Source organism: Lepus europaeus, chromosome 10 (genome assembly GCF_033115175.1).
Source record: "Lepus europaeus isolate LE1 chromosome 10, mLepTim1.pri, whole genome shotgun sequence".
In the NCBI taxonomy this organism is placed as follows: domain Eukaryota; kingdom Metazoa; phylum Chordata; class Mammalia; order Lagomorpha; family Leporidae; genus Lepus; species Lepus europaeus.
In genome coordinates, this window is record NC_084836.1 from 112,088,560 (window position 1) to 112,113,790 (window position 25,231).

General features: G+C 51.0%; 1 protein-coding gene across 2 annotated transcripts; it reads left to right on the top strand.

Moving 5' to 3' along the window:
* The first annotated feature begins 2,240 nt into the window (after positions 1-2,240).
* On the top strand, positions 2,241-24,896 carry DNTTIP1 (deoxynucleotidyltransferase terminal interacting protein 1). 2 transcript variants are annotated; one of them, XM_062204266.1, is made up of 13 exons: positions 2,241-2,382; positions 2,904-2,974; positions 3,415-3,511; positions 9,531-9,629; positions 13,639-13,707; positions 13,926-13,982; positions 14,236-14,294; positions 15,503-15,551; positions 18,763-18,821; positions 18,922-18,982; positions 21,811-21,882; positions 24,381-24,436; positions 24,543-24,896. In XM_062204266.1, exons 1-13 carry the CDS (start codon positions 2,278-2,280, stop codon positions 24,679-24,681), a joined length of 993 nt encoding a protein of 330 aa, XP_062060250.1. In that variant the 5' UTR covers positions 2,241-2,277; the 3' UTR covers positions 24,682-24,896. The 2 variants fall into 2 exon arrangements, with proteins under 2 accessions (XP_062060250.1, XP_062060251.1); XM_062204267.1 differs by having other exon boundaries at positions 2,242-2,382; positions 15,506-15,551.
* Positions 24,897-25,231: the final 335 nt, after the last annotated feature.

The window sequence follows — 25,231 nt, forward strand, 5'->3', positions numbered from 1 at the left end:
GGAAAGGGCAGGCCCAGGGGACTGCCCTACACCCAGCCCCAAAGTCTCCCGACAAGAAGCCTGATTGGTTGCTTGTGGGTGGGACGATTCCTGACACTACCAAAGGACACAGGGGAGGGGTGATCCACTTCTGCAACAACGCAGCAGACACAGCCCCTCGGGGCACTGACAAGGAATCCAGCAAGTAGCTGGGGAAATGGAGGGGTGGCCACTGGATAGAGGAGCAAAAAGAACCCCAGAGGGTTTGGGGAGGACACAGCCACCGCTGAAATGACAGAGGGAAGGAATAGAGGCACAACTTCACGAGAAAATTACCAATGCTAAGAAAATTGGCCAAGTGTAACAACACGGTGGCCCCGTTCATCTAACAACCTAGAAAAGTCAGAATGGGAATGGCTCAAGCGCCTGGGCTCCTGCCGCCCACGTGGGAGACCCAGATGGAACTCCAGGCTCCTGGCTTCAGCCTGGCCCAGCCAGGACTGTTGCAACTACTTGAAGAGCGAACTAGTAGATGGAAGAGTCATTCTCTCTCTCTCTAACTCTGCCTTTCAAATAAATATTTTCTAAAAAAAATTACTTAAAAACTATGAAAAATCAGTATTTGGGTTTTTTCAATACAAATGCACCAAAAACCTGTGTCTTGGCCTCTGCATCCCACTTGGGCTGGGATAGGGAGGAAGGCTGGCCGGCAGAGTCCGAGAGAGCAGTCTCCATGACTCCAACAGGCTGGTCCATAGACACCCCTGTTATCTCTTCTTCCTCTGTCTCTGCCCATTTTCCTTTGTCCTGCTCATCCCTCTGTCCGCTGGCACTGCTTAGCCCTGGGAACTGACAGAGCGGCAGACACCAGGCACAAGGCACAAACCTCCTTGACAGTGCCAGGAAGTTTGCAGGCTGGTGTCCGAGCGCGGCGGTAAGTACCACATGTTGCTCACCTAATACTTGAATTGCTGTACACATACGTATCTCATGTATCTACTGAAGAGCCGAAGTGACTCCATTTTAAGAATTAAATAAAAAGCAGCCTCTGTTTCCCGTAGCAGACCCGAGTCCTTGTAAAGGCAGGCATTCCGGAGAGATCCAAGCTTACCAAGGGCAGCTCAGCAGAGATTGCCAAATGAGGTAACTCCCTGCAACCAAGCCAAACGGAAACACCCCCCCCCCCCCCCCCCGACCAAGAGCAACTGCCCTGCCCAATCACAAAGGCCCCGCACCCTAAGCCCTTGCTGTCATATCTTCCCTTTAAAAGCGTCCCCGAACAAAGACCTGGGCCTTCCTCTGACCTCCGCTGGTCAGATAAGGCCCCTGCCGGGCTTGTACTTTTAAAAATAAACCTTGCTTTTGCAGGTCGGTGTGATCGGGTCGCGGATAGCTTCTTGGGGATCTACTTCTCTGAGCACAACATCTATGATTTTTTTTTTTTTTTAACAGGCAGAGTGGATAGTGAGAGAGAGAGAGACAGGTCTTCCTTTTTGCCGTTGGTTCACCCTCCAGTGGCCGCTGCGGCCGGCGCATCTCGCTGATCCGAAGCCAGGAGCCAGGTGCTTCTCCTGGTCTCCCATGCGGGTGCAGGGCCCAAGGACTTGGGCCATCCTCCACTGCATTCCCGGGCCATAGCAGAGAGCTGGCCTGGAAGAGGGGCAACCGGGATAGAATCCGGCGCCCCGACCGGGACTAGAACCCGGTGTGCCGGTGCCGCAAGGCGGAGAATTAGCCTGTTAAGCCACAGCGCCGGCCACAACATCTATGATTTACTTCAGTCCTCACAAGACTCCTGCAAAACCGATTCCGAGGGGCTGAGAAATAAGTGGCCAAAGGCCGTGTACGGCCGCTAGAATTTCCTACAGGAACGACACCGTTTGGGGGTTTACCCGTGCCAGACTTTGACGCGCTTAACATGAATCAACTCACTTAATTCTCACCGCGACGCTATGAACTAGGTGCTATTAACCCCATCTTACGGCTGGGGAAACTGAGGCCCGTGAGTCCCACAGCGCCTAAGAGGGAGGAATCCAACTGCACAGCCAGTGCCCTAACCACCACACCATAACGGATTTCAACCCATCTCTTGCTAAGCGCAAAAACTCGCGCACTTGGCTCTACCCCATATTGCGGCCTGAGGCTGCGGCGAGAGACGGCGGCGCGGTTCCCCTGGCAACGCCGCGGCGCTCCGCGGCGAGCTTCCGGGCCGGCGAGCGGCGCGCTCCAGTGACGTCACAGAGTCACTTTCCGGCCGGTGGCAGAGTCGGGCAGAAGTTGTGGTTGCCGGGGGGCGCCATGGGGGCCACTGGCGACGCCGAGCAGCCGCGGGGACCCAGCGGGGCGGAGCGGGGCGGCCCGGAGCCGGGGGATGCGAGCGCAGCTGGGCAGCTGGTTCTCACGGTGAGGACGCCCCCGATGAGGCCTGAGCTCGGGCCTGGGGGGCCTCGGGCTCCCGGGACCCTGGCCCGCGGGCGAGAGAACGCGGCGGCTGGTGCTGCCCGAGGGGGTTGGCGTTTTCGCAGTCCCACGACCTGGGTTCAAATTCTGGTGCCGCCCTCCCGGCGAGGGGACGTGGGCCGGTCCTGGAACCCCCCCCCCCCCCAGGCTGCTCTAATATACAATGGAGAAGAATGGTGCCTGTCCCCTCAAAGTTGTCGGGATGGCGTGACAGACGCAGGCAAAGCTCCCGGCACCCGAGTTGCCTTGAGCCGTTCCAGGAAAGCCCGGACCTGGGACGTTTGGGACCGGAGAGTTCCCCAGGCCCTCTTCCCGGGCGGGGCCTGTCCACCCGGTGGGAGACGTGGAGAGAGCAGCCGAGGTGCGGCGGGGTCCAGGCTAATCCTCGCACGCACCCTCCCCCTCCACGCCGTGTCAGTGCCACCGGCTTCAGTGACGTTTGCTCCCTCGCTTGGTCCCCGCAGAACCCTTGGAACATTATGATAAAGCACCGTCAAGTGCAGCGAAGGGGCCGCCGCTCTCAGATGACAACAAGGTAAGGCCGGCCCTGGCTGGAACCGGTCCCAGGCGCTGGCTTGGGCGGACGCTGTGGGACCCCCACCGCACAAGCCTGAGAAGAGACTACAGCCGGGGGAAGGAGGCGATGTGGGTGCTGTGGCTGTGACCTTGAGCTGAACTCTTCTGCAGAGTGGGGGGTGGGGGGGACGGCACCCGAAATCCCTAACATTCCCCGTCTCCGGGGTGGAGGGCGCCAAAGAGGTCGCAGAGCCTCGAGGTTGGCATCCCAGGCCCCGAGTCAGACAACCCGGCCAACACAGGCTCTGACCTGTATTAGCTGGGTGACTTGGACAGGCCGCCTTGCCTCCCTGAGCCTCTGTTTGCTCAGCGGTCCCAGGGAGCTAAGAGCAGTGTCTGTGTCAGGGAAGGGAGATGGTGCCGCCCCCTGAGCCCCCTGACCGCCTCCCTCCCGTGCAGTTTCACAGACCCGGCCATCTCCATGGATCTCCTCCGGGCTGTCTTGCAGCCAAGCATCAATGAGGAGATCCAGACGGTCTTCAACAAGTACATGAAGGTGAGGAGACACGAGGGTACAAAACTGACAGGGAGGAGTCCTGGGCAGCCTCGCCCTTCCCTGCCACACTGCTGTCTCTGTGTCTCTGTGTCTCTATGTCTCTGTGTTTCCATGTCTGTGTCTCTATGTCTCTCTCTGTATCTCCCTCTATGTCTCTCTCGGTGTCTCTGTCTCTATGTCTCTCTGTCTCTTTCTATGTCTCTCTCTCTGTCTCTCTGTCTCTCTCTATGTCTCCATGTCTCCCTTGCCCTCACTCTGTGCCCCTAGAATGCTTTTTTTGCTTTTTTTTGTTGTTGTTGTTGTTGCTTAAGTGTAATATGCTTAGCACCATGTTTGGAAAATAACCACTGTTTTTATTATTTGATATTAACATCGTTATTATTTAAAATTATTTCCTTGGCCCATACATAGCTCTGCCTGAGTGTCCCATGGATGCTTCAAACTTAGCATATTCAGATCTAAACTCTTTCTTTGGAAACCTCCTCTTCTTCTGTGCGTTCATGTATTCAGGAAGCATCTACTGAGTGGCTGCCGTGCTGCTGCGTGCTGTCCTCAGCATTAGTGATGTAGCTGTAAGAAAGCAGACACTGCGCTTGCCCTTTGTAAACAAGTATGTGTGACACGAGGGAATGAGAGAAGAGGCGTTAGCAAGGCCCTCTGATAGGGGGCTTTGTGTGAAGACCCAGAGAGAGTGAGGGAAGAGCAAGCCTTGCAAATGTGTGTGAGATAAGCAGTCCGGCCACAGGGAGGAAGGAGCTGGCCGGTGTGACTGCAGCTCACTGTGCATGGAGAGTGACTGGTGACCAGAGAGGCGCCACTCCTGCTGTGAAATCCAGATCCCTTCCCGTGGTGTATGTGGCCACTGTGATGAAATAGCCACTTTCCCCACGTGGGTCCCCATGCCCTGTGCATGTCCCAGAGTGCGTGATGCTTTCCCACAGCCCCACACCTTTACAGATCTAGAAATATAAACCGGAAGCCAGAGAGAAGGGTTGGCCAGGCTTCACTCCAGGCTGCAGAGCCCTCGCCTCGCTGCTTCCCCGTGGCAGATTTGCTGATTCAGTGTTTCTCTCCTGGACAAATGCTGGGTAAACACAGTCTGTGGCCATGAGCTCCTTCTGATAGCATCTGTGGAGATGCCTTCTTACCACACTCATTTTTCCTTTTTCTTTTTTTTTTTTAAGATTTTATTTATTTATTTGAAAGGTAAGTTACAGACATTGAGAGGAGAGGACAGAGAGAGAGATCTTCCTTCCGCTGGTTCACTCCCCAAATGGCGTCAATGGCCAGAGCTGCGCCAATCCAAAACCAAGAGTTTTTACGGGGTCTCCCACACACGTGTAGGAGCCCAAGGACTTGGGCCATCCTCCACTGCCTTCCCAGGCCACAGCAGAGAGCCGGATTGGAAGGGGAGCAGCCGGAACTAAAACCGACACCCATATATGATGCCAGTGCTTCAGGCCAGTGCTTTAACCCGCTGCACCACAGCACCAGCCCCCACCACACTCATTTTTCAACAAGTTGCAAATGACTGGATTGCATCACAACTTCAGATAAGTTAACACTCTTTACAAAATGTATTTATTTATTTATTTATTTGAAAAATAGAGTGACAGAGATCTTCCATCCATTGGTTCACTTCCCAGATGTCCACAACAGCGAGGTCTGGGCCAGGCCAAAGCCAGGAGCCAAGAACCCCATCCAGGTTTCCCACATGGGTGGCAAGAGCCCAAGTACTTGGACCATCATGCACGGACTCCCAGGCACATTAGCAGGAAGGTGGATCAGAAGCACAGAGTAGCTGGGACTCAAACCAGGCATTCTGGTATGGGCTGCAGATGTCCCACGCGAAGACTTACCCTGCCCTGCACCACAGTGCCTCCCCTAATTTCACACTCTTGATTGACCTCATCTGATGGCTTTAACGTTGTTCTCAAATCTTAGCTACCAATATTCTTTTATCTTTAGGATAATAATTTCTAGATATGATTTAGCTTAGCCAAGGTATTGTTCATCTTTATTGACTTATTTCTAATAATGACTAAATGCACATTCCTCTTCTGTGAGCATTCTAATAACAGATTATAAAAAATAATATAGGTAGGAGCTGGTACTGTGGCTCAGCGGTTTAAAACCCTGGCCTACAGTGCTGGCATCCCATATGGGCGCTGGTACAAGTCCTAGCTGCTCCACTTTTGATCCAACTCCCTGCTAATGTGCCTGGGAAAGCAGTGGAAGATGGCCCAAGTGCTTGGGCCCCTGTACCCGCTTGGGATACTAGAAGAAGCTATTGGCTTCGGATTGGCTCAGCTCTGACTGTTGTGGCCACTTGGGGAGTGAACCAGTGGATGGAAGACCTCTCTGTCTCTCTGTATCTACCTCTTTCTGTAACTCTGCCTTTCAAAATAAATCTATAAAAAATAATAATAATACCGATTACAAAATGGATTGGTGGATGAATGGAGGAGGAATTTAAAATGTTAATTATAGGGCCGGCGCCGCGGCTCAGTAGGCTAATCCTCCGCCTTGCAGCGCCGGCACACTGGGTTCTAGTCCCGGTCAGGGCACCGATCCTGTCCCGGTTGCCCCTCTTCCAGGCCAGCTCTCTGCTGTGGCCAGGGAGTGCAGTGGAGGATGGCCCAAGTTCTTGGGCCCTGCACCCCATGGGAGACAAGGAGAAGCACCTGGCTTCTGCCATCGGAACAGCGCGGTGCGCCGGCCACAGCGCACCTACCGCAGCGGCCATTGGAGGGTGAACCAACGGCAAAAAGGAAGACCTTTCTCTCTGTATCTCTCTCTCTCACTGTCCACTCTGCCTGTCAAAAAAAAAAAAAAAAATGTTAATTATAGGCTCTAGGCAGTGGGCTTCAGATGTTTGTTGATTAATTCTTTCAACTGGAAGAGGAGCAACCGGGACAGAACCGGCGCCCCAACCAGGACTAGAACCCGGTGTGCCGGTGCTGCAGGCGGAGGATTAGCCTAGTGAGCTGCGGCACCGGCCCTATGTTTTGAAATTTTTAATGAGAAAATACTGTGAAACAATAACAGTTTTAGAAATAAAAGCCAAACATTTCTAAAACTCACCTCCCAGAATTACCAAACTATCAGCAGTGACTGGTCTCCCAGCTTTGTGTGTGTTGTATGCATGTGTGCACATTCACACGTTTAAAAACCAGGGGGGAGCTGGCGTTGTGCAGAGGGTTATGTCACCGCCTTTGATGCCAGTATCGCATACAGAGCACCGATTCAAATCCCAGCTGCTCCACTTCCAGTTCAGCTCCTTGGGAATGTGCCCGGGAAAGCAGTAGAATACAGAATTGCCACCCACATGGCAGGCACGGATGGAGTTCTGAGCCCTTAACTTTTGGCTGATCCTGTAGATGGAATCTCTCCCTCTCCCTCTCCCTCTCCCCCATCTTTTTCTCCCCCTTCCTTTTTTTTCCCTCTCTCTCTTTCTCCCTCCCTCACCCCTCCTTCCCTGCCCCCCATCTCTGTCTCTCCCTCTTTCTCTCTGTCATTTTGCCTTTCAAATAAATAAATCTTTAATGAAAAAGAGGATTAGGGCCAACACTGTGCCACAGTGGGTTACAGCCCTGCCCTGAAGCGCCAGCATCCCGTATGGACGCAGGTTCTAGTCCCGGCTGCTTCTCTTCCTATCCAGCTCTCTGCTATGACCTGGGAAAGCAGAAGATGACCCAAGTCCTTGGGCCCCTGCACCCACGTGGGAGACCCGGAAGAAGCTCCTGGCTCCTGGCTTTGGATCAGCGCAGCTCAGGCTGCTGTGGCCATCTGGGGAGTGAACTAGCAAATGGAAGACCTCTCTGTCTCTACCTCTCTCTGTAACTCTCTATCAAATAAAATCTTTAACAAAAAAAAAAAGAAAAAGAGGATTGAGGCAGGCGTTTGGCACAGTGATGAAGACACAGCTTGAGATGCCACACCCATGTGAAGAGTTCCTGGGTCTGAGTCTCAGTCGTACTCCTGGCTGCGGCTTCCTGCTCATGAATACCCTGGGAAGCAGCAGGTGGGGCTCGAACAGTTGGCCTCCTGCTACCCACATGGAAACCCAGGTTAAGTTCAGGCTCCGAGCTTCCACCTGGCCCAGCCCCAGCTGTTGCCAGCATTTGGGGAGTGAACCAATGGACGGAAGATCTCTGCCTTTCAAATACATAAATAAATTAATTTAAAAAATTAAAAACAAAGGAATCATTTTGCATGCTATTCTGCAACTTGATTTATTTCACTTAATATGGTTTGGTCGTGGTTTCAGGTTAGTACATGATAGCTTACCCTGCTTCTCCTGTTTTACTATGGACGTGCCATCACTTACTTAGCTAGTCCCTAGAACATTCAGACTGTTTCTGGGTTTTCTTACAATGAGCACTCCACATACATCATTGTTCACTTGTGAGAATATTTCTGGGGGATAAATTCCTAGAGGTGGAATTGGTGGGTAAAAGGAAAAACATATTTTTCCCCTCAAGAAAATTGCTCTCTAGAAAGGTTATGCCCTCTTGCATTTCTCCCCGCAGGGTTTGAGAATGCCTCATTCATAGTGTGACTTTGTTCTCAGCTCACACGCAAATGTCCATTACACGGCTCACCTCACAAGCTGCTTGTAAAGTATCCAGGGTATTTTAACTGGCTTTCACTTTTCCAACAGTCAGTATCAAACCCCAGTGTTAATCTTTTTTTTAGTTTTGTTTTGTTTTTGTTTTTTTAAGTCACGCTCATTTAATTTGACCCTGAAGCATTTCTCCTCAGTCTTGGGGTTTCTAATCCAGTCCTTTCACACTCTTGGTTTGATGCTAACAAGAGAAGAAGCATTTGACTGTGTTAAGTAGGACATCCCACAGTGTGTCCCCGATAGGAGCACTGGTTATAAGTTCTAGAATTTTATGTTCTACCATAAGAGAACTGACATTTCTCTCCCAAGCTATGACTTGTACTCTTGTTATGAATGTGTTCACTGGGGCCTCCCTGCATCGTCCTGTGGGGTTTTCAGACCCAAGCCCTCCCTGTCACTCAGCGGGCCTTCTGCCTCCCCTCTCCCATCCAGCTGGGGCTGCTGGTACCCAGGAGCCCTGCGGAATCTCACCCCTACACAACCTCCGGAAGTTTCTCTGCAGTAGAGCAGTCAGAAGCCTGTTGGAGCTGTATACTGTCCTGGTCTTTTCTGGCCTACCCCTGCCCTATTCATGGCAGGCACAGGCATTCTTTTTTTCCAGCAGAAGTAATGCGTGTATATTGTAAAAATGAAAGGACATAGATAAGCAAATAAAGATCATTCATAATCTCAACACTGATGTGTGTGTGTGTGTGTGTAAGAGGGATGCATCAGGAGTTCTTTTGTGTGTTGCTTTTGCTTTTTTACATTATTAGGCTCACACTGTGCCAAACTGTTATAACCTTCTGTCACTTGGCTGTACATCATGAATACTTTTCATGTCAAAAATATATTCTGCTTACTCTCCTTACTGTGAGCTTTAGTATTAAAGATTTTTTTTTATATTTATTTGAAAGTCAGAGTTACACAGAGAAAGAAGGAGAGGCAGAGAGAGAGAGGTCTTCCATCCACTGGTTCACTCCCCAGTTGGCTGCAATGGCTGGAGCTGCACCAATCAGAAGCCAGGAGCTTCTTCCAGGTCTCCCACGTGGGTGCAGGAGCCCAAGGACTTGGGCCATCTTCTACTTTCCAAGGCCATAGCAGAGAGCTGGATTGGAAGTGGAGCAGCCGGGACTCGAACCAGTGCCCATATGGGATGCCAGCGCTTCAGGCCAGAGTGTTAACCTACTGCACCACAGCACCAGCCCCATCTTCTTTAATTTTGTACTATTTGTCCACTGATCTTTGGGTACCTCCATGAGTGTATCCTCAGGAGGCAGCATAGAAGGGGAGGTAGACTCTAGAATAAGAATCTAAATTTGCCTGCTCCCAAGGCCGTGCTGGTGAAAGCCTCTGTTTCCTGTTCAGTTTCCTTCGGAGGATTTAACCTTGTCCTGGCTTGTGCTTCCCTAGTTCTTCCAGAAGGCAGCACTGAACGTGCGCGACAACGTCGGGGAAGAGGTGGATGCAGAGCAGCTGATCCAGGAGGCCTGTCGGAGCTGCCTGGAGCAGGTGAGGCTCGGGGCACAGTGGCCCTTGGGGCTTTACTGGAGATGGGATCCTGTCGTCAGTGGTACTTGGGAAAATGGCCGACAGCCCGCTGTGTCCAGGTGGAGTTGGCACTGTTGCTGACAGAAGGGAAGGGAAGTAGCTACTGCGTGCCGAGCACCACAACAGATGCATTATCCCATTGATGTCTCAGAAGAAAGAGGGAGTCTCCAATCCCTGTTTCATAGAAGCAGAAAGTAAGATGGCGGTTACCACGTGCCAGGCAGTGGGGACGTGGAGGGGTGTTGCTCAAAGGACGCAGACTTCTGTTTATAAAATAAATGCATTTTCCGGGAATCCAATGGACATGGTGACTATAGTTAATACTTGAAATTGGCTAAGAGAGAGTTTGTTTTTAAGATTTATTTGAAAGGCAGAGTTCCAGAGAGAAAGGGAAAAACAGGGAGAGAGATCTTCCGTCCACTGGTTCACTCCCCAGATGGCCACAACAGCTGGGGCTGGGGCTGGCCAAACATGAGTGCAGTGACCCAAGCACGTGGACCACCTTTCACTGCCTTCCCAGGCGCATTAGCAGGAAACTGGATCGGAAGTGGAGCAGCTGGGATGCAAACCAGCACTCATAAGGGAGGCAGCTCAAACCTCTGTGCCACACCACCAGTGCCAAAGAGTAGATCTTGGGTCCTCACACACACACACATGCACACACATACACACTCACACAAAATGGTAGCTTGGGTGCGTTGATTACTTTAATCATTTCATGATTTATGAATATATACAAATTTGAATGTATACAAATTTCCATCTCAGTGAAGCTGGAAAGATTAACATTGAAAAAGCAAACCAAAGAAAGAAAAAGAAACTATGGCTCAAGACAAGAATTCATATAGCAGGTTAAGCTACCACCTGCGATGCTGGCATCCATTTGAGCATCTGTTGGAGTCCCAGCTGCTCCACTTCTGACCCAGTTCCCTGCCACCCACTGGGAGAACCTGGAGGTGTTCCTGGCTCCTGGCTTCAGCCTGGCCCAGCCCTAGCCATTGTAGCCATTTGGGGAGTGAACCCACCAATAGAACAGTGCTCTCGCTCTCGCTCTCTCTCACCCTCTCACACTCTCTCTCACTCTGCCTTTCAAATAAATAAATACATCTTAAAAAAAAAGAGAGAGAAAGAATTGGTATAGTCAAGCCCTATGTCACCTCCTCAAGTAGTTGGAGGACCACCTTCAAGCAGTCACGCCTCGCTTTGGTGTCCTGCGGACGAGCACCCTACTTCTTCTCTGTGTCAGGTGTGGTCAGGAGGCGTGACATCAGGGCTATAAATGGCTGTGTTCCCAAGACGGTAGAGAAGCTGTTTCCATGTATCAGCTGCTGTTATTAATAGAAGTTGTCGCATCACCCAGATTCTGTGTTTGGCTGTGAAACTGTTAGCCATCAAAGATGGAAATGTGTTCATAATCAGAACCACAAGGATTACTTTGAGTTTACTCCTCTGAGGGTATTTATAGCAAGAGGAGAGAGAAGTGTGTTCTGGAAGGTTGGCTGGTGAGCTGCTTAGCACCAGAGGGTGCAGAGTCTCAGAAGAGAAGGAGCGTAGTGTGTGCAAGGAAGACTAGCTGGTGGGGAAGTGGTGCATGGAGAGGCTGCAGAGGTGGGCAGGGAGCAGGTGGAGCAGGCGCAAGCATGACAGCCCGGTGGCAGATCCGGAGCTGTGGGAACGGTGCCCGGTGAGGTTCCCATTCTGGAAAGATCACTCTGTCGCCATGGAAAAGAGTCTAGGAGACAGTTGAGGAGTCTGGGTAAAAGATGAGGCTAAAGGTAACTGGTCATGGCCTGCACTCCATGGATAGGTATACTTTGCAGTCCTGAATCCCCACGTCCACATCTGGGTTGCACCTTACCGGTATGGCTATGACTAAGAAGCCACAGCCTAGAACAGCAGGTTGTGTGGTCACCGTGAAATCAGACCACGGGGGTGAAGAGCTTCCTCCTCATCCAGCGCAAAGCCAGCTGAGCCAAGGCGATTGGGGCAAGTCCTTTACCCTCTGCGCTTCGGTGTCCTCCTCTCGGCCGCTGCTGCCACCAGTGATTTGCCGTGAAGATGAAGTGGGATAATATAGACTGCCGGTACAACCTAAGTGTGTGGGACACAGAACATGCTAGACTAGAATAGTTGCCATCACATGCTTCATGCAGTGCATACTTCTGCCTCTCGACAGAGCCTGGCTTTCAGGTGCACAGGATATTGGAAGCTCTGTGAGGCCCCTCATCTAGATTGCCTACAGAACTTGTGATTACATTAAAAATTCTTCAGAAGTGGACGTGACATAGTTAGAGTATGGTGTTTTTTTTTATAATGTTTATTTGGTTTTTTTTTTTTTTTTTTCATGTACTTCAAAGGCAGAATGACAGAGAAAGAGATCTTCCATTTGCTGTTACACTCTCCAAATGCCTGCAATAGCCAGGGCTGGGCCAGGCCAAAGCCAGGAGCTTAGAACTCCATCTGGGTCTCCCATGTGGGTGGCAAAGGCCCAAGCACCTGAGCCATCATCTTTGCCTCCCAGGATGCTGAATTGGAAGCAGAATAACCAGAGAGTGGCACTCTCATAATGTGGGCATCCTACGTGAAGCTTAACCTGTTGGGCCACGCTCCTGTCCCTATCCCATATCTTGACCATCTCAGTGGAGTTGTTCCCTAACCTTCCTTAGCTTTTTTTTTTTTTTTTTAATTTCTGTATGTATGTATGTATTTGAAATGCAGACCGACTGGTGGAGAGAGAGAGATCATTTATCTGCTGGTTTACTCTCCAAATACCTAAAACAGCCAGGACTGGGCCAGGCCAAAGACAGGAGCCAGGAACTTTATCTGGATCTCCCACGTGGGTGCCAGGAACCTAAATTCTTGGGCCATGATCCACTGCCTTCCCAGGCACATTTGCAGGAAAGTGGATCAGAATTGGAGTAGCTGACCTGTAGTGCTAGTATCCTATATGTGCGCCAATTCAAGCTCCAGCTACTCCACTTTTGATTCAGCTCCCTGCTAATGTGCCTGGGAAACTAGCAGGAATATAGCCCTTGCACCCACTTGGGAGACCCAGATGGAGCTCTGAGTTCCTGGCTTCGGCCTGACACAGCCCCAACAAGTGCAGCCATATGGGGAGTGAATCCTCAGATAGAAGATCTCTCTCTGTCTCTCCCTCTCTCTATATAACTCTGCCTTTCAAATCAGTCTGTTTTGTTTTGGTTTTGTTTTTTGAAAGGAAAGCAAGAGTTGCTCAAGTTGGAAACCTCCTGCCAAGCAGCCAGGAGGGTGGTTCAGAGGAAGACCGGAAGGGCTGGTGGTAGTAGAGTTTGTAAGCACAGTCTTGGGGAAGAAACTGTCCATCAGTACAAGGCAGGGACAAATCCAAATCGAAAGAGCTGATTTATATTATAATTCTTTACACTGCCTGGCCTGCCCATGATAAAACATTTTGCTCTTTCTGTAACTCTGCCTTTCAAATAATTTTAAAAAAGAAGAAATGTGCACAAGGGAAAGGCAATGCCAAAATTAAAGTGTTAAATTTTTTAAAAAGTCTTATCCAATGAGGAGTCCCATCTATTAAAGTGGAAGCAGGAGCCAGCGCCGTGGCACAGTAGGTTAATCCCCCACCTCTGGCACCGGCATCACATATGGGCGCCAGTTCTAGTCCCGGCTGCTCCTCTTCCAATCCAGCTCTCTGCTATGGCCTGGGAAAGCAGTAGAAGATGGCCCAAGTGCTTGGGCCCCTGCACCCACATGGGAGACCTGGAGGAAGCTCCTGGCTCATGGCTTCAGATGGGCTCAGCTCTGGCCATTTCGGCCATTTGGGGAGTGAACCAGCAGATGGAAGACCTTTCTCTCTGTCTCTCCCTCTCTCTCTGTAACTCTACCTCGCAAATAAACAAATAAAATCTAAAAAAAATAAAAGTGGAAGCAGAGTATGCTTACCTCCCACAAGAGTGAGTGTCACCACTTCCTCTTTTCCCTTCAGGCTAAACTGCTGTTTTCAGATGGAGAAAAAGTGGTACCCAGATTGACCCATGAGCTTCCAGGGATAAAGGTCAGTCACTGTGTCTTGGGGTCCCTGAACAGGAGGCAGGTGAAATGTGTGGGCCCAGGGAGGTTTCGCTCTCCTCCTCCACACCATTTGTAGGGCCAGGTCCAAGTAGCACGCTGCTGGATGGGCTTCCAGGGCCTGGGTCCGGGAGGTCTGGTGGCCCCCATCAGGGCTGCAGCCCGGTCCTGGCCTTCCACCGACGCCCTTCCCTTTTCCTCCAGCGTGGCCGGCAGGCAGAGGAGGAGTGTGCCCATCGAGGAAGCCCCATTCCCAAGAAGGTAAGCCACTTTTCATCTCATTTTTGGCCGGGAAAGGGGCCCTCGGCTCCAGGTGATGGTGCTGGGCTTCCTCGTGCACCTTTGGAACTTTCTAGGCACAAGAGGCAGTAGCCCAGAAACTGTCACTTTCCCATTCCCTTTCAAGCATCACTCGATCTCTTCGGAAAACCATCTCTACCAAGTGGTCCTTGACCTGCGGTAGGGGTGGGGCTTCCCACAGGATCAGGCCACTGACAAGTGTTCTTTGTGGCAGAGGAAAGGACGGCCTCCCGGACACATCCTGTCAAACGACCGGGCAGCTGGCGGCATGGTGTGAGTAGAGGCCAACAGCATGGTGCAAGCCATGGGAGCAGAGGGTGGGAGTGGCCCTGGAGGGAAGAGGCCAGAGCTCTTCCCTGGTGAAATGGGACCCATGTGTCTGAGTCACCGTGGGGGGTGGGGACACTGAGAAGGCAGGTGTTTGATCCTGTTTCTACCCCCGAACACTTTGGCCCAGCTTGATTAAACCCCAGAGTGGTTTCACTGTTAGTGTACATTGAATGCCTATAACTGGTCTAAGCGATCGAAATCCTGTATGTACTTGCCTTTTCATCCTTACAGCCGCCCACTAAAGGTGTCATTGTATAATTTTGCAGATAAGAAAACGGAGAATTAATCACTCACACCCATGCAGTTAATTGGAAGCAAAACCACTACATTGTCACAGGGTGGTTATTTTCAAAGATTTCTTTTAAAGACTTCACTCCTTAGAGCAGTTGTAGGTTCACAGCAAAATGGAGAGAAAGTTAGAGATGTCCCGTTTACCCCTTGCCTCTGCACATGCACAGCCTCCCCCTGTATCCATGTCCAGCACCAGAGTAGCACGTTTGTCACAAGTCAGGAGCCCGCTCTGACTCTCCCTGTGCCCCCGAGGCCACACTGACCTTGGGCTTCACTGTTGGTTGTGTGCATTCTATGAGTTTGGGTAAGTGCATAATGATACGTGTCCACCATTATAGGATCGTACAGCATATTTTGCTGTCCTCCCTCCCTTTCCCCTATCCCTAACCATCATCAAAGATTTTGAAAGCTGCAGAATATTTTTTTTCCAAACAGAACTTCACATGGAAGTCTGTTATATCAAGCAGATAAAGCCACACTGATCTAGTTAAAATGGAGCTACCAGCCTAGGAGATGGAATTGTATTACTCTCCTAACCTTAAATTTGTCTCCTACCTAAAGCAATTTTGAATCTTGTAAAAGCAAGAAAGGGAAAGAGTTACTGCTCTTACCTCCTTTTGACAGAGAAAGCTGTACCCTGGAAATTCAGGCCGTGCCCGCGGCACTGTGTGACAGCAGAGCTAGTACTGGAGTGGCTTCTGGTCCAGTGCTTTTTCTCCTTTGTACCTCCACTAACGGGTCACCAGGAAGAAGTGCACCCAGGGCTGTGTGACGGTGTGAGGAACCCTCACTGTCCAGTGAGCTTTCCTCCAGTTGTCGATTTCACCGTGGAGAATTCACCTTTCCTTCTTCCTTCCAAGCAGATGGAAGCCAAAATCTTGTGAACCAATTCGCCGGGAAGGCCCCAAGGTATGATCATGTGAGCATGGCAGAGACCCCTGTCCCAACAGAGACCTAGCCACAGCTCTGGGCCCACCATGGGAGAAAGGAGCTAGGGCAGCGAGGGCTGCATGCTTGTTATTCCACAGCGATCTTGCCCTCTGGTCTCCAGAGAGGATCCCGCAAGGAACTGAGATTAGAGGGGAAGTAAAGAGGGCTCGAATCTTTGCTGCAGGCTTCCTTCCACCTGTAAAAGCTAGTTGCTCCCAATACGTACTCAGTATTTACTGCATGGCAGACACTGCCCTAAATATCTCATGTGGGTTCTCATTTAATGTTTGGAATAAACGCACAAGATAGATTCTGTTGCCATTCTGTAGTCGGGGAGCTTCCTTTCCTGTCATCTCCCATGTGGCTGAGATTATTTTGCCTGGTTACTTTAGATACTTGATGCACTTGAGACTTGCACAAAGTCACATAGCTCATGAATGGCAGAGCCAGGTCAGACCCGAGGTCCTTGGACAGCAGAGTCTGCGCTCTGGCCGTTAGCTTCTGTTGCCCAGGGAGGTTGATGGCAAGTTCTTTCAGCAGTCGGGTCCCTTCTGCCGTGGAAGCCCCATCCGTAGGTCCCAGCAGCCCATCCTCGTTCAGGCTAGATGTCCATGCCTTGTCTCCTGCCCCTCTGTTTTCACACTGGTGAGGGTGCCTTCTAAGAGCTGGTCACTCTGCCTTTTCCTGAACCTCTGGTTCCTACCAAACGCCCCTGCTCTGTCTTGTATGAGTTCCTGTCCCTCAGCAGTGACCCATGTAGATGAACATTCCCCAGAACTCTCTCCCGACCAACCTCTCCCCCTCCAGTTTCCTGTTAGGTGATTAAACCAGCCATTCTTACAGGTCCAGAGACCACACGCTAAAACTCCCAAACCTCTTTGTTCATCCATGCCTCTCTCTGCTTGAAAACTTGTATATCCTACTGTCTGCAGCCCCTCTGCCTGGCAGTCCCGTAAGCATCTCAGATTCAGCATGTCCAAAGTTGAAATCAGAATCCTTCTCATAGATCTTTTCTTTTACTTTTTTTTAAAATATTTATTTATTTATTTGAAAGTCAGAGTTACACAGAGAGAGGAGGACAGGCAGAGAGAAAGAGAGAGAGGTCTTCCATCCACTGGTTCACTCCCCAAATGGCCACAATGGCCGGAGCTGAGCCGATCCGAAGCCAGGAGCCAGGAGTTTCTTCCAGGTCTCCCACATGAGTGCAGGGGCCAAGGACTTGGGCCATCTTCTGCTTTCCCAGGTCATAGCAGAGAGCTGGATCGGAAGAGGAGCAGCCAGGACTATTGTGCCACAGCGCCAGACTACCCCCCCCCCCATTTTTTTTTTAAAGATTTATTTATTTACTTGAAAAGCAGAGACAGAGTGAGAGAGGTCTTCCATCTACTGATTTCACTCCCCAAATGGCTCTAGGAACCAGGAGCTTCTTGTAGGTCTCCCATTTGGGTGCAGGGGCCCAAGGACTTGAGCCATCTTCTGCTTTCCCAGGCCATAGCAGAGAGCTGGATCAGAAGTGGCCCATATGGGATGCAGGCACTGTAGGTGGCCCCCTCTCTGCCTTTCATATAAAGTGAAAATAATTTTTTTTGGACAGGCAGAGTTAGACAGTGAGAGAGAGAGACAGAGAGAAAGGTCTTCCTTCCATTGGTTCAACCCCCAAATGGCTGCTACAGCCCTTGTGCTGCATCGATCCAAAGCCAGGAGCCAGGTGCTTCCTCCTGGTCTTCCATGTGGGTACAGGGCCCAAGGACTTGGGCCATCCTCCACTGCCTTCCTGGGCCACAGCAGAGAGCTGGACCGGAAGAGGAGCAACCGGGACAGAACCGTGGCACCCTATCCGGGACTAGAACTCGGGGTACTGGTGCCGCAGGTGGAGGATTAGCCAAATGAGCCGCAGTGCCGGCCTAAAATGAAAATAATTTTTAAACAAGTCTTTTTAAGAGTTTTATTATTTATTTGAGAGAGAGAGATTAACAGACAGACGGAGAGAAAGAGAGAAAGGTCTTCCATCCGCTGGTTCACTCCCCAAATGGCCACAACAGCCTGAGCTGGGCCCATCCAAAGCCAGGAGCCTCTTCTGGGTCTCTCACATGGGTGCAGGGGACCAAGGACTTGGGTCATCTTCTACTGTTTTCCCAGGCCATAGCAGAGAGCTGGATTGGAAGAAGAACAGCCGGGACTAGAACCAGCGCCCATATGGGATGCTGGCACTGCAGGCAGTGGCTTTGCCTAGTACGCCACAGTGCTAGCCCCTGAAAATAGCTTAAAAAAAAAAAAAAAAAAAAAAAAAAAACTATAGTAAATCTAACTCTCCCTGTTGAGAGGACTTCAGTGACTCCCATTGCCTGTAGAATCTAGTGCAAGCCTCCCACTCGTGTTCTCTTCCCCGGTCCTGTCAGTTCCACTCCGTAACTGGCACCCTTTCTCCTTCGGCAGCACAGCATTGCCTGCTGTTTTCCTTGTGCTGAGCCAGCACCCGCCAGCCTGTGTTGGTGCTGCCCTCTATCTGGAGTGCCCTTCTTCCTCCCCTCTACCCCGTCTAAGTTGGGCTCACCCTCTCAGGATTAACTTGGGAATTATCTCTTCAAGGGAGCCTTCCTGGCTACACCCTCCTCATGGCATCCTCAGCCTGCACTTCTCTGTGTCATTGCCACACCTGATGTGATTATCTGTTGAGACTTCTGGGGCCTCCTGGAGGGCAGACTGTTTTTGTTTTTGTTTTTGTTTTTTAAGATTTATTTAAAGGCAGAGTGATAGAGGGAGGGAGAGACCCAGAGAAAGATCTTCATCTGCTGGCTCACTCCCCAAATGGCCACGATGGTCAGAGCTGGCCAGGCCAAAAACCAGGAGCTCCATCTGGGTCTCCCACATGGATGCAAAGGCCCAAGTGCTTGAGCCGTCCTCCACTGCCTTCCCAGGCACATTAGCAGGGAAGTAGATCTGAAGCAGAGCCGCTGAGACTTGAACCTGTGCTCCGATACTCAGTTTAACCCCCTGCGCCGCAGCACTAGCCCTAGGCTGTCTTATTCTTTTCCCCAGCGTCTAGCATGAGGCCTAGGATATTGTAAGTACTCTTTTTCTTGAGTAAGCTGCTTGTTGGGAATTGTGTATCCAGGAGAAAAGACAGGAGGCAGTGCTTTGTCCCATCACCAGATGAAACCCACCCCTCACCGGCCTCTGTTTTTTGCAGTGGGACCCAGCTCGGCTGAATGAATCTACCACTTTTGTGTTGGGGTCTCGAGCCAACAAGTAAGTCTAAGAGCTTTGGCACTGATGGAGTGGCAGCTCGGGGGTCTACTACTAGAGTTGCACCTGCTGGAATCTTTACCACTTGTCTTTTCCTTTTCAGGGCTCTGGGGATGGGGGGCACCAGAGGGAGAATCTACATCAAGCACCCACATCTCTTTAAGGTGAGTGAGTGCTGGGAGGCAGGTGGGCCGCTGCCCTGGCAGTAGGTGGCAGTGGGAATTCTGCGTGCCATGGAGAAGCTTGGGACACACGCTGGTCTGGGAGTCGGGACTCCCTTCTGCCATCCACCTGTACCTTTTGTAATATACTCAACAGCTCTGTGCCCTGGTAGCAATGGCTACTTTGCCTACATGTTTATTGTGTGGCAAACATGGTTTTAAGTATAACACATTATCTCCTGGAACTATCCCTTATCTTTATTTTGCAAATTTGAGAAAAGCAGAGGTCAAGAAAGGCTAAGCGATTTGCCCAGAGTTACTCAGCAAGTCAGGATTCAAATCCAGGTCTGTCTACACCGAAGCCTGAGCTCTTAACCCCTACCTTCTTCAGTTGTCTGTGGAGCAAGGCAGAGCTCTACCCTTTTTCCAAGAAGGGACTCCTCTCTGGAGCAGCTGTTTGAGGAAATAATATAAGAAATCACAAATTCACTCATTGTCTTAAATGAATGTGTATTTTATCAGCCACAAAAGTATTTAAAAGAACAGAAAAATAGAAACGCATGTGTGTTCCAGACATTTTTTGTGCCTGTCCCTAAAGTTTGGTACCCCTTGCCAGAAGCTCCCAGCCCCGTTAGGGTCCCAGAATTGCTGTACCTGCCACACTCTGTGCAAATTGGCAGACTTGCTTGCTCTTCTCCGATCTTGGATCCTAGGAGTCCCAGCATCTAGAGAGGCTGGCCAACTTGCTGCCGCTCTCTCCTCTCAGTGCCTTCACTCCTGCTGTTCTGTTTTCCTCCCCAACCCCTGTCTGCCCAAGTACTCTTGAAGACCCGCCTACTCAGGGGCAGGCATTGTGGCGCAGGGGTTAAGCTGCTGCTTAGCTCGCCAGCACACCATAGCGGAGTGTCTGGTTTGACTCCCAGGTACTCCATGCTTCCAGCTGACCTTCCTGCTAATGTGCCTGGAAGCAGCGACTGATGGCCAGAGTACTTGGGTTCCTGCCACCCACACGGGAGACCTGGATGGAGTTCCTGGCTCCTGGCTTTGGCCCAGCCTCACATTTGCTATTGCAGCCTTTTGGGGATTAAACCAACAGATGGATGATCTGTGTCTTCCTCCTCTCTTTGTTACTCCACCTTTCAAATAAATAAAAATCTTTAGGAGCCAGCATTGGTAAAAGCTACCACCTGAATCGCCAGTGTCCCATACAGGTACCATACAGGTACCAGTTTGAGTCCTGACTGCTCCACTTCTGATCCAACTCCCTGCTAATGTGCCAGGGAAAGCAGTGGAAGATGGCCCAAGTGCTTGGGTCCCTGCACCCATGTGGGAGACCCAGAAAGAAGCTCCTGGCTCCTGGCTTCAGACCAGCCCAGCTCTGGTCATTGTAGCCTTTTGGGGGGTGAACCGGAGGATGGAAGGTTCTCTCTCTCTCTCTCTGTCTCTCTCTCTCTGCCTTTCAAATACATAAATCAATCTTTTTAAGCTAAATAAATAAAAATAGTTTAAAAAAAACCACATACCCCAAGAGATTTTTTTGTTATCATCCCCCATATAGATAGGATCTTGGATGGTCTTTGAATTCATGTTCAGTTCTGAATTGTTCTGTAGTGTGTAAACCGGGAGTGCCAGACCAACCTTTTAGTGTCAATTAAGAGAGAATGCAGCAAAGCATAAGGCCTGCCTTAGAGGTTGGTTGTTGTTAGCATAGTTTTGCAGTTCTAAGGCCCACCATTCATAATAAACTCCCAACCCACACTCTCACTCCTGATGGATAATATTTCTGACCTTGCCCTTGCTTGTCAGGCACACACCCTCCCCACGCCCACCCCAATCACCACTCCCTTTCTCTTTACAGTTCTCTATTACAAGCATTTTAACCATTTAGAATCTATTTGTATTTCTTCTGGAAACTGCCAATTACATCTTGTGCCCAGTTTTTCTGTCCTTCAGAAGACATTATTTGAATTTGTCCTTTCCTGTTTTAGACTTTTTAAACTATAGAAATATACCCGCATTCGTAGTGTAGAAACCCTCAGCGAGTACACTGGAGGTACTGAGGTGAGACACACCGTGCTCCTTCACCCTTGACCCTGACTGCCCTCCGCTGCCGACCACCGGCGGCCACAGCAGAGCGCAAGCACGGATATGGGCGTGTGTGTGTCCTCATCCTGTGGGATGTTTTGCTTGTTTTTTTAGCTCATACACGTTGTGGTCTGGCTTCTGTGTGGGAAGCAGTGATAATCGTAATCATAGGTGTTGCAAGCCGCCTCAGATGATTTATGTGAAGGGGAGGCCGGCGTTGCAGTGGAGTAGGTTGCCCCCACCTGCAGTGCCAGCATCTTGTGGGTGCCAGTATGGGTCCTGGCTGCTCCACGTCCAGTCCGGCTCTCTGCTGGTGCGCCTGTGAGGGTGGCAGAGGACACGTGGGAGACCTAGAAGAAGCTCCCAGCTCCTGGCTTCTGCCTGGCCATTGCAGCCATTCAGGGAGTGAACCAACAGATGGAAGATCTTTCTCTCTGTCTGTCCCCCTCTCTCTCTGTAAATCTGACTTTGAAGTAAATAAATAAATCTTAAAAAGAAAAAAGAGGAGGCTCTAAAGTAATGGTCACCTGTCCCACTGGTTGCCAGGGAGATTGTTTAGAGAAAAGAAGCAGGTGGGGGGATTAAAAGTGTACTAAGTCTCAGGGAATTGGATCCCATGCCTTGGCCTCCTGGGCTTGGCTCGGCTTGCTCTGAAGGGATTACTGGGCCTTCTGCGTCCACCAGGCTGGGTCTTACTGATCAGAACTGCAAGGTTAATGGCTCCCCTTTCATGCTGTCCTCCACAGTATGCAGCTGACCCCCAGGACAAGCACTGGCTGGCAGAGCAGCACCACATGCGGGCAACAGGAGGGAAGATGGTAAGCATTGTTCCCACGCGCCACTGCCAGAGCCCACCTTCAGGGACCAAGATTCCCCCTGTCAGTGACAGCTCCTCTCCGAATCTGGAGACCCCCAAAGCCTGATACGTGTGGGAAGGAAGACTTTAAGGCCTGTTTCTCCATGATCCCCAGGTTCCTTTCCCTGCCACTAGGGCTCCCTTTTTCTCCCTCCACGCTCCCACCCCAGCCTTTGTATTTGGACGACACACTGGATCATATTAGCTTGCATGGGAATGACGGGTGAAAGACTCCACACCACTGCTCCCTCGTGTGCCACTGAGTGATCTTACTCACCAGTCACAACACCCTTCCCCCAAACACAGCTACAGGATCTTCTCAGCGCAGCGCACCAGCCAGCACCGTCGGTAGCTGTGTTCGCCACCCCTGGCAGCTGCTTCCAAACTCACCTCTGATGAGAGTTCTCAGGTCACAGCAAGCGACAGCCTCAGGAACATCATTGTTGTGGGGCGCCTTGTCCCTCATATGCAGTGTTCTCCACCTGAGGACTCAGACCCCCTGCTGCAACTGCTCAGTGCCCTTGCAAACTGAATTGCCACCTGGCCGTGAAAGCTACCTTTTATTGTATTTTGCAACTTTTTTTTATAATTATGCCCACACTTTATTTCACAAAACATTTCAAGGTGCTTATCATTGATAACATAAAATGCAACCTAACCTAATAGGCCAGCGTCTTGGCGCAGTGGGTTAATCCCAACATGCGGTGCTGGCGTCCTAGATCAGAGCGCCAGTTCCAGTCCCAGCTGCTCAGCTTCTAATCCAGCTTCCTGATAATGCACCTGGGAAGGCAGCAGAAGATGGCCCATGTGTTTGGGCCTCTGTCATCCACGTGAGAGATCTGGATGGAGTTCTGGGCTCTTAGCTTCAGCCTGGCCCAGACCTGGCCCAGACCTGGCTGTTGAAGCCATTTGGGGAGTAAACCAAATGAAAGATGGAATATCTATATGTCTCTCTTTCTCTCTCTCTCTCTCGTGTCTGACTTTCAAATCAATAAGTAAATTTTTTAAAAAAATGTGACACAGAGGGCCGGCGCCAAGGCTCACTAGGCTAATCCTCCACCTGCAATGCCAGCATCCCATATGGGCGCCGGATTCTAGTCCCGGTTGGGGCACTGGATTCTGTCCTGGTTGCTCCTCTTCCAGTCCAGCTCTCTGCTGTGGCCCGGGAAGGCAGTGGAGGATGGCCCAAGTCCTTGGGCCCTGCACCCGCATGGGAGACCAGGAGAAGCACCTGGCTCCTGGCTCCAGGTGGGCGCAGCGCCAGCTGTAGTGACCATTTAGGGGGGTGAACCAACAGAAGGAAGACCTTTATCTCTCACTGTCTAACTATCTATCAAATAAAAAAAAATGCACCACGGCCCTGGCACTGTGGCACAGTGAGCGAGGCTGCCCCCTGCAACGCCAGCGTCCTGTAGCAGAGCACTGACCAGAGCTCGGCTGCTCAGCTGCCAACCCAGCCTCTGCTGATGTCCCTGGAGGGAAGGAGAGGGTAGCCCAAGTGCTCAGGCCTCTGCCACCCGTGGGCGGGACCCAAATGCAGCTTCAAGCTCCTGGCTTCCGCCTGGACCGGCTCTGGCTGTTGCAACCATTTGGGGAATGAACCAGTAGATTGAAGCTCACTCGCTCTCTCTCTCTCTCTCTCTCTCTCCCCCCTCCTTGCTCTCACTCTCACGCTCTCTCTGACTTTCAAATAAAAATCATCTTTAAAAAATGCAACACAATATAAATAAGAAATAGATGAGAAGAAAAGAGAAAGCAGCTAAAATTAAACCCGCAGCAATAGTAGCTTCAGACAACGAGGTTGGTTGTGTGTACACATATGAAAGAACGTGTGATCATTCCTCAGACTTGAGGGTCTCCCACAGAAGACTTTTCTATGTCATGAACAGTATCCCCGGGGGAAGCTCCCACTTCAGACCACGGCTCTGCACCCGTGCAGCTCTGCAGGCCCAGGACAGTACAGTTTATCACGTTTTCCCTTGCTACAAAGCTCAGAATAAAGTCACCTTAGTCCCCAGAGTTAGCGTATGGCTTCCTCCTTTCGGTTTCCGATTTTCATGTGTATTTTGCTAGCTCTTGCCATTTTCCTATAAATCACCTTAGTCCCCAGAGTTAGCGTATGGCTTCCTCCTTTCGGTTTCCGATTTTCATGTGTATTTTGCTAGCTCTTGCCATTTTCCTATAAGTCACCTTGGGTCCTTTCTTTTAAAAAAAAGCCATAAATCAGTTCATTACCAGCCCCTACTCTCCCACCTGTAAGGTTTCTATTTCATTGAATGATTGTCCTGGGGAACCAGTACCAGACAGTCTCTCCCAACTCACCGTCCCCCACTAAATGGTCAGCTGTCCCCCCTCTCCCTGCTTAGGAGCAGCCCCTACATTAGGCAGATGTTTCATGCAGTATTGTTGAGCTGCAGTGAATGAATGGGAGGCAGTGACCACTCTCCCTTCCTGCCCCAGGCCTACCTCCTCATTGAAGAAGACATCCGAGACTTAGCTGCCAGTGACGACTACAGGTAACACCAGCGGGTCTCCTGCCCCGTTCCCTCCCCTCTGCCTCCGGGCAGCCCCTGATTGGAGACTGGGCCTGCCTGCTTCAACTTGCCTCCCAACATGTTCTAGAGGATGCCTGGACCTGAAGCTGGAGGAGCTAAAATCCTTTGTCCTACCCTCCTGGATGGTCGAGAAGATGCGAAAGTACATGGAGACACTACGGACAGAGAATGAGCACCGCACCGCCGAAGCCCCCCCGCAGACCTGAGGCCAGGGCCCCTGGCTGGCTCGCAGCCCACCTCCAAGGCCCTCTCTCCCTGTGGCTGAGGCCGTCGCTGGGACTGCTCCTGGTTGGACCTCAGCAGCATTAAGCTGTGCCTGGGCTCGTTTGTAGTGACTCACTGCAGAGCACCCCAGCCTGGCATGTGGTTCTGTATTTGTAAAGTTATTAGGATAAGAAGCAATTAAAGTTTTTAATCAACACTGATGGTGAGCCTGCTGTGCAGTCTGCCGTGTGGGGGCCGACAGAACACCAAGTGGGAAAGAGGACAGGGGCTCCTCGCCGTCCCGGGACAGACCGGGCTTCACAGGCCGAGCTGGGAACAGCACGTGTCTTGCCATCCTTCCCTGCCCCTTTACCAGCTAAGGTAAAGACAGGGCAGGGTGTGAGTGCTAGTCCCGTGGGGGTTTCCTGACGCGCCGACACACTGTATGAAAAGGTGTTGGCTCTTAGTACCCCGTACTCAGTGGAGAAGCGTGGTGAACCAAGGTGTAGCAGCGCTGCAAGTCAGTCGCCTCCTGGGACGCCCACGGCCCCC

Bases quoted from the DNA above. Each gene is read 5' to 3' on its own strand.
- DNTTIP1 (XM_062204266.1), top strand. From the start codon at position 2,278: ATGGGGGCCACTGGCGACGCCGAGCAGCCGCGGGGACCCAGCGGGGCG. The intron at 18,983-21,810 runs GTGAGTGAGTGC...TGTCCTCCACAG, and splicing joins AGCACCCACATCTCTTTAAG to TATGCAGCTGACCCCCAGGA. The intron at 24,437-24,542 runs GTAACACCAGCG...AACATGTTCTAG, and splicing joins GCTGCCAGTGACGACTACAG to AGGATGCCTGGACCTGAAGC.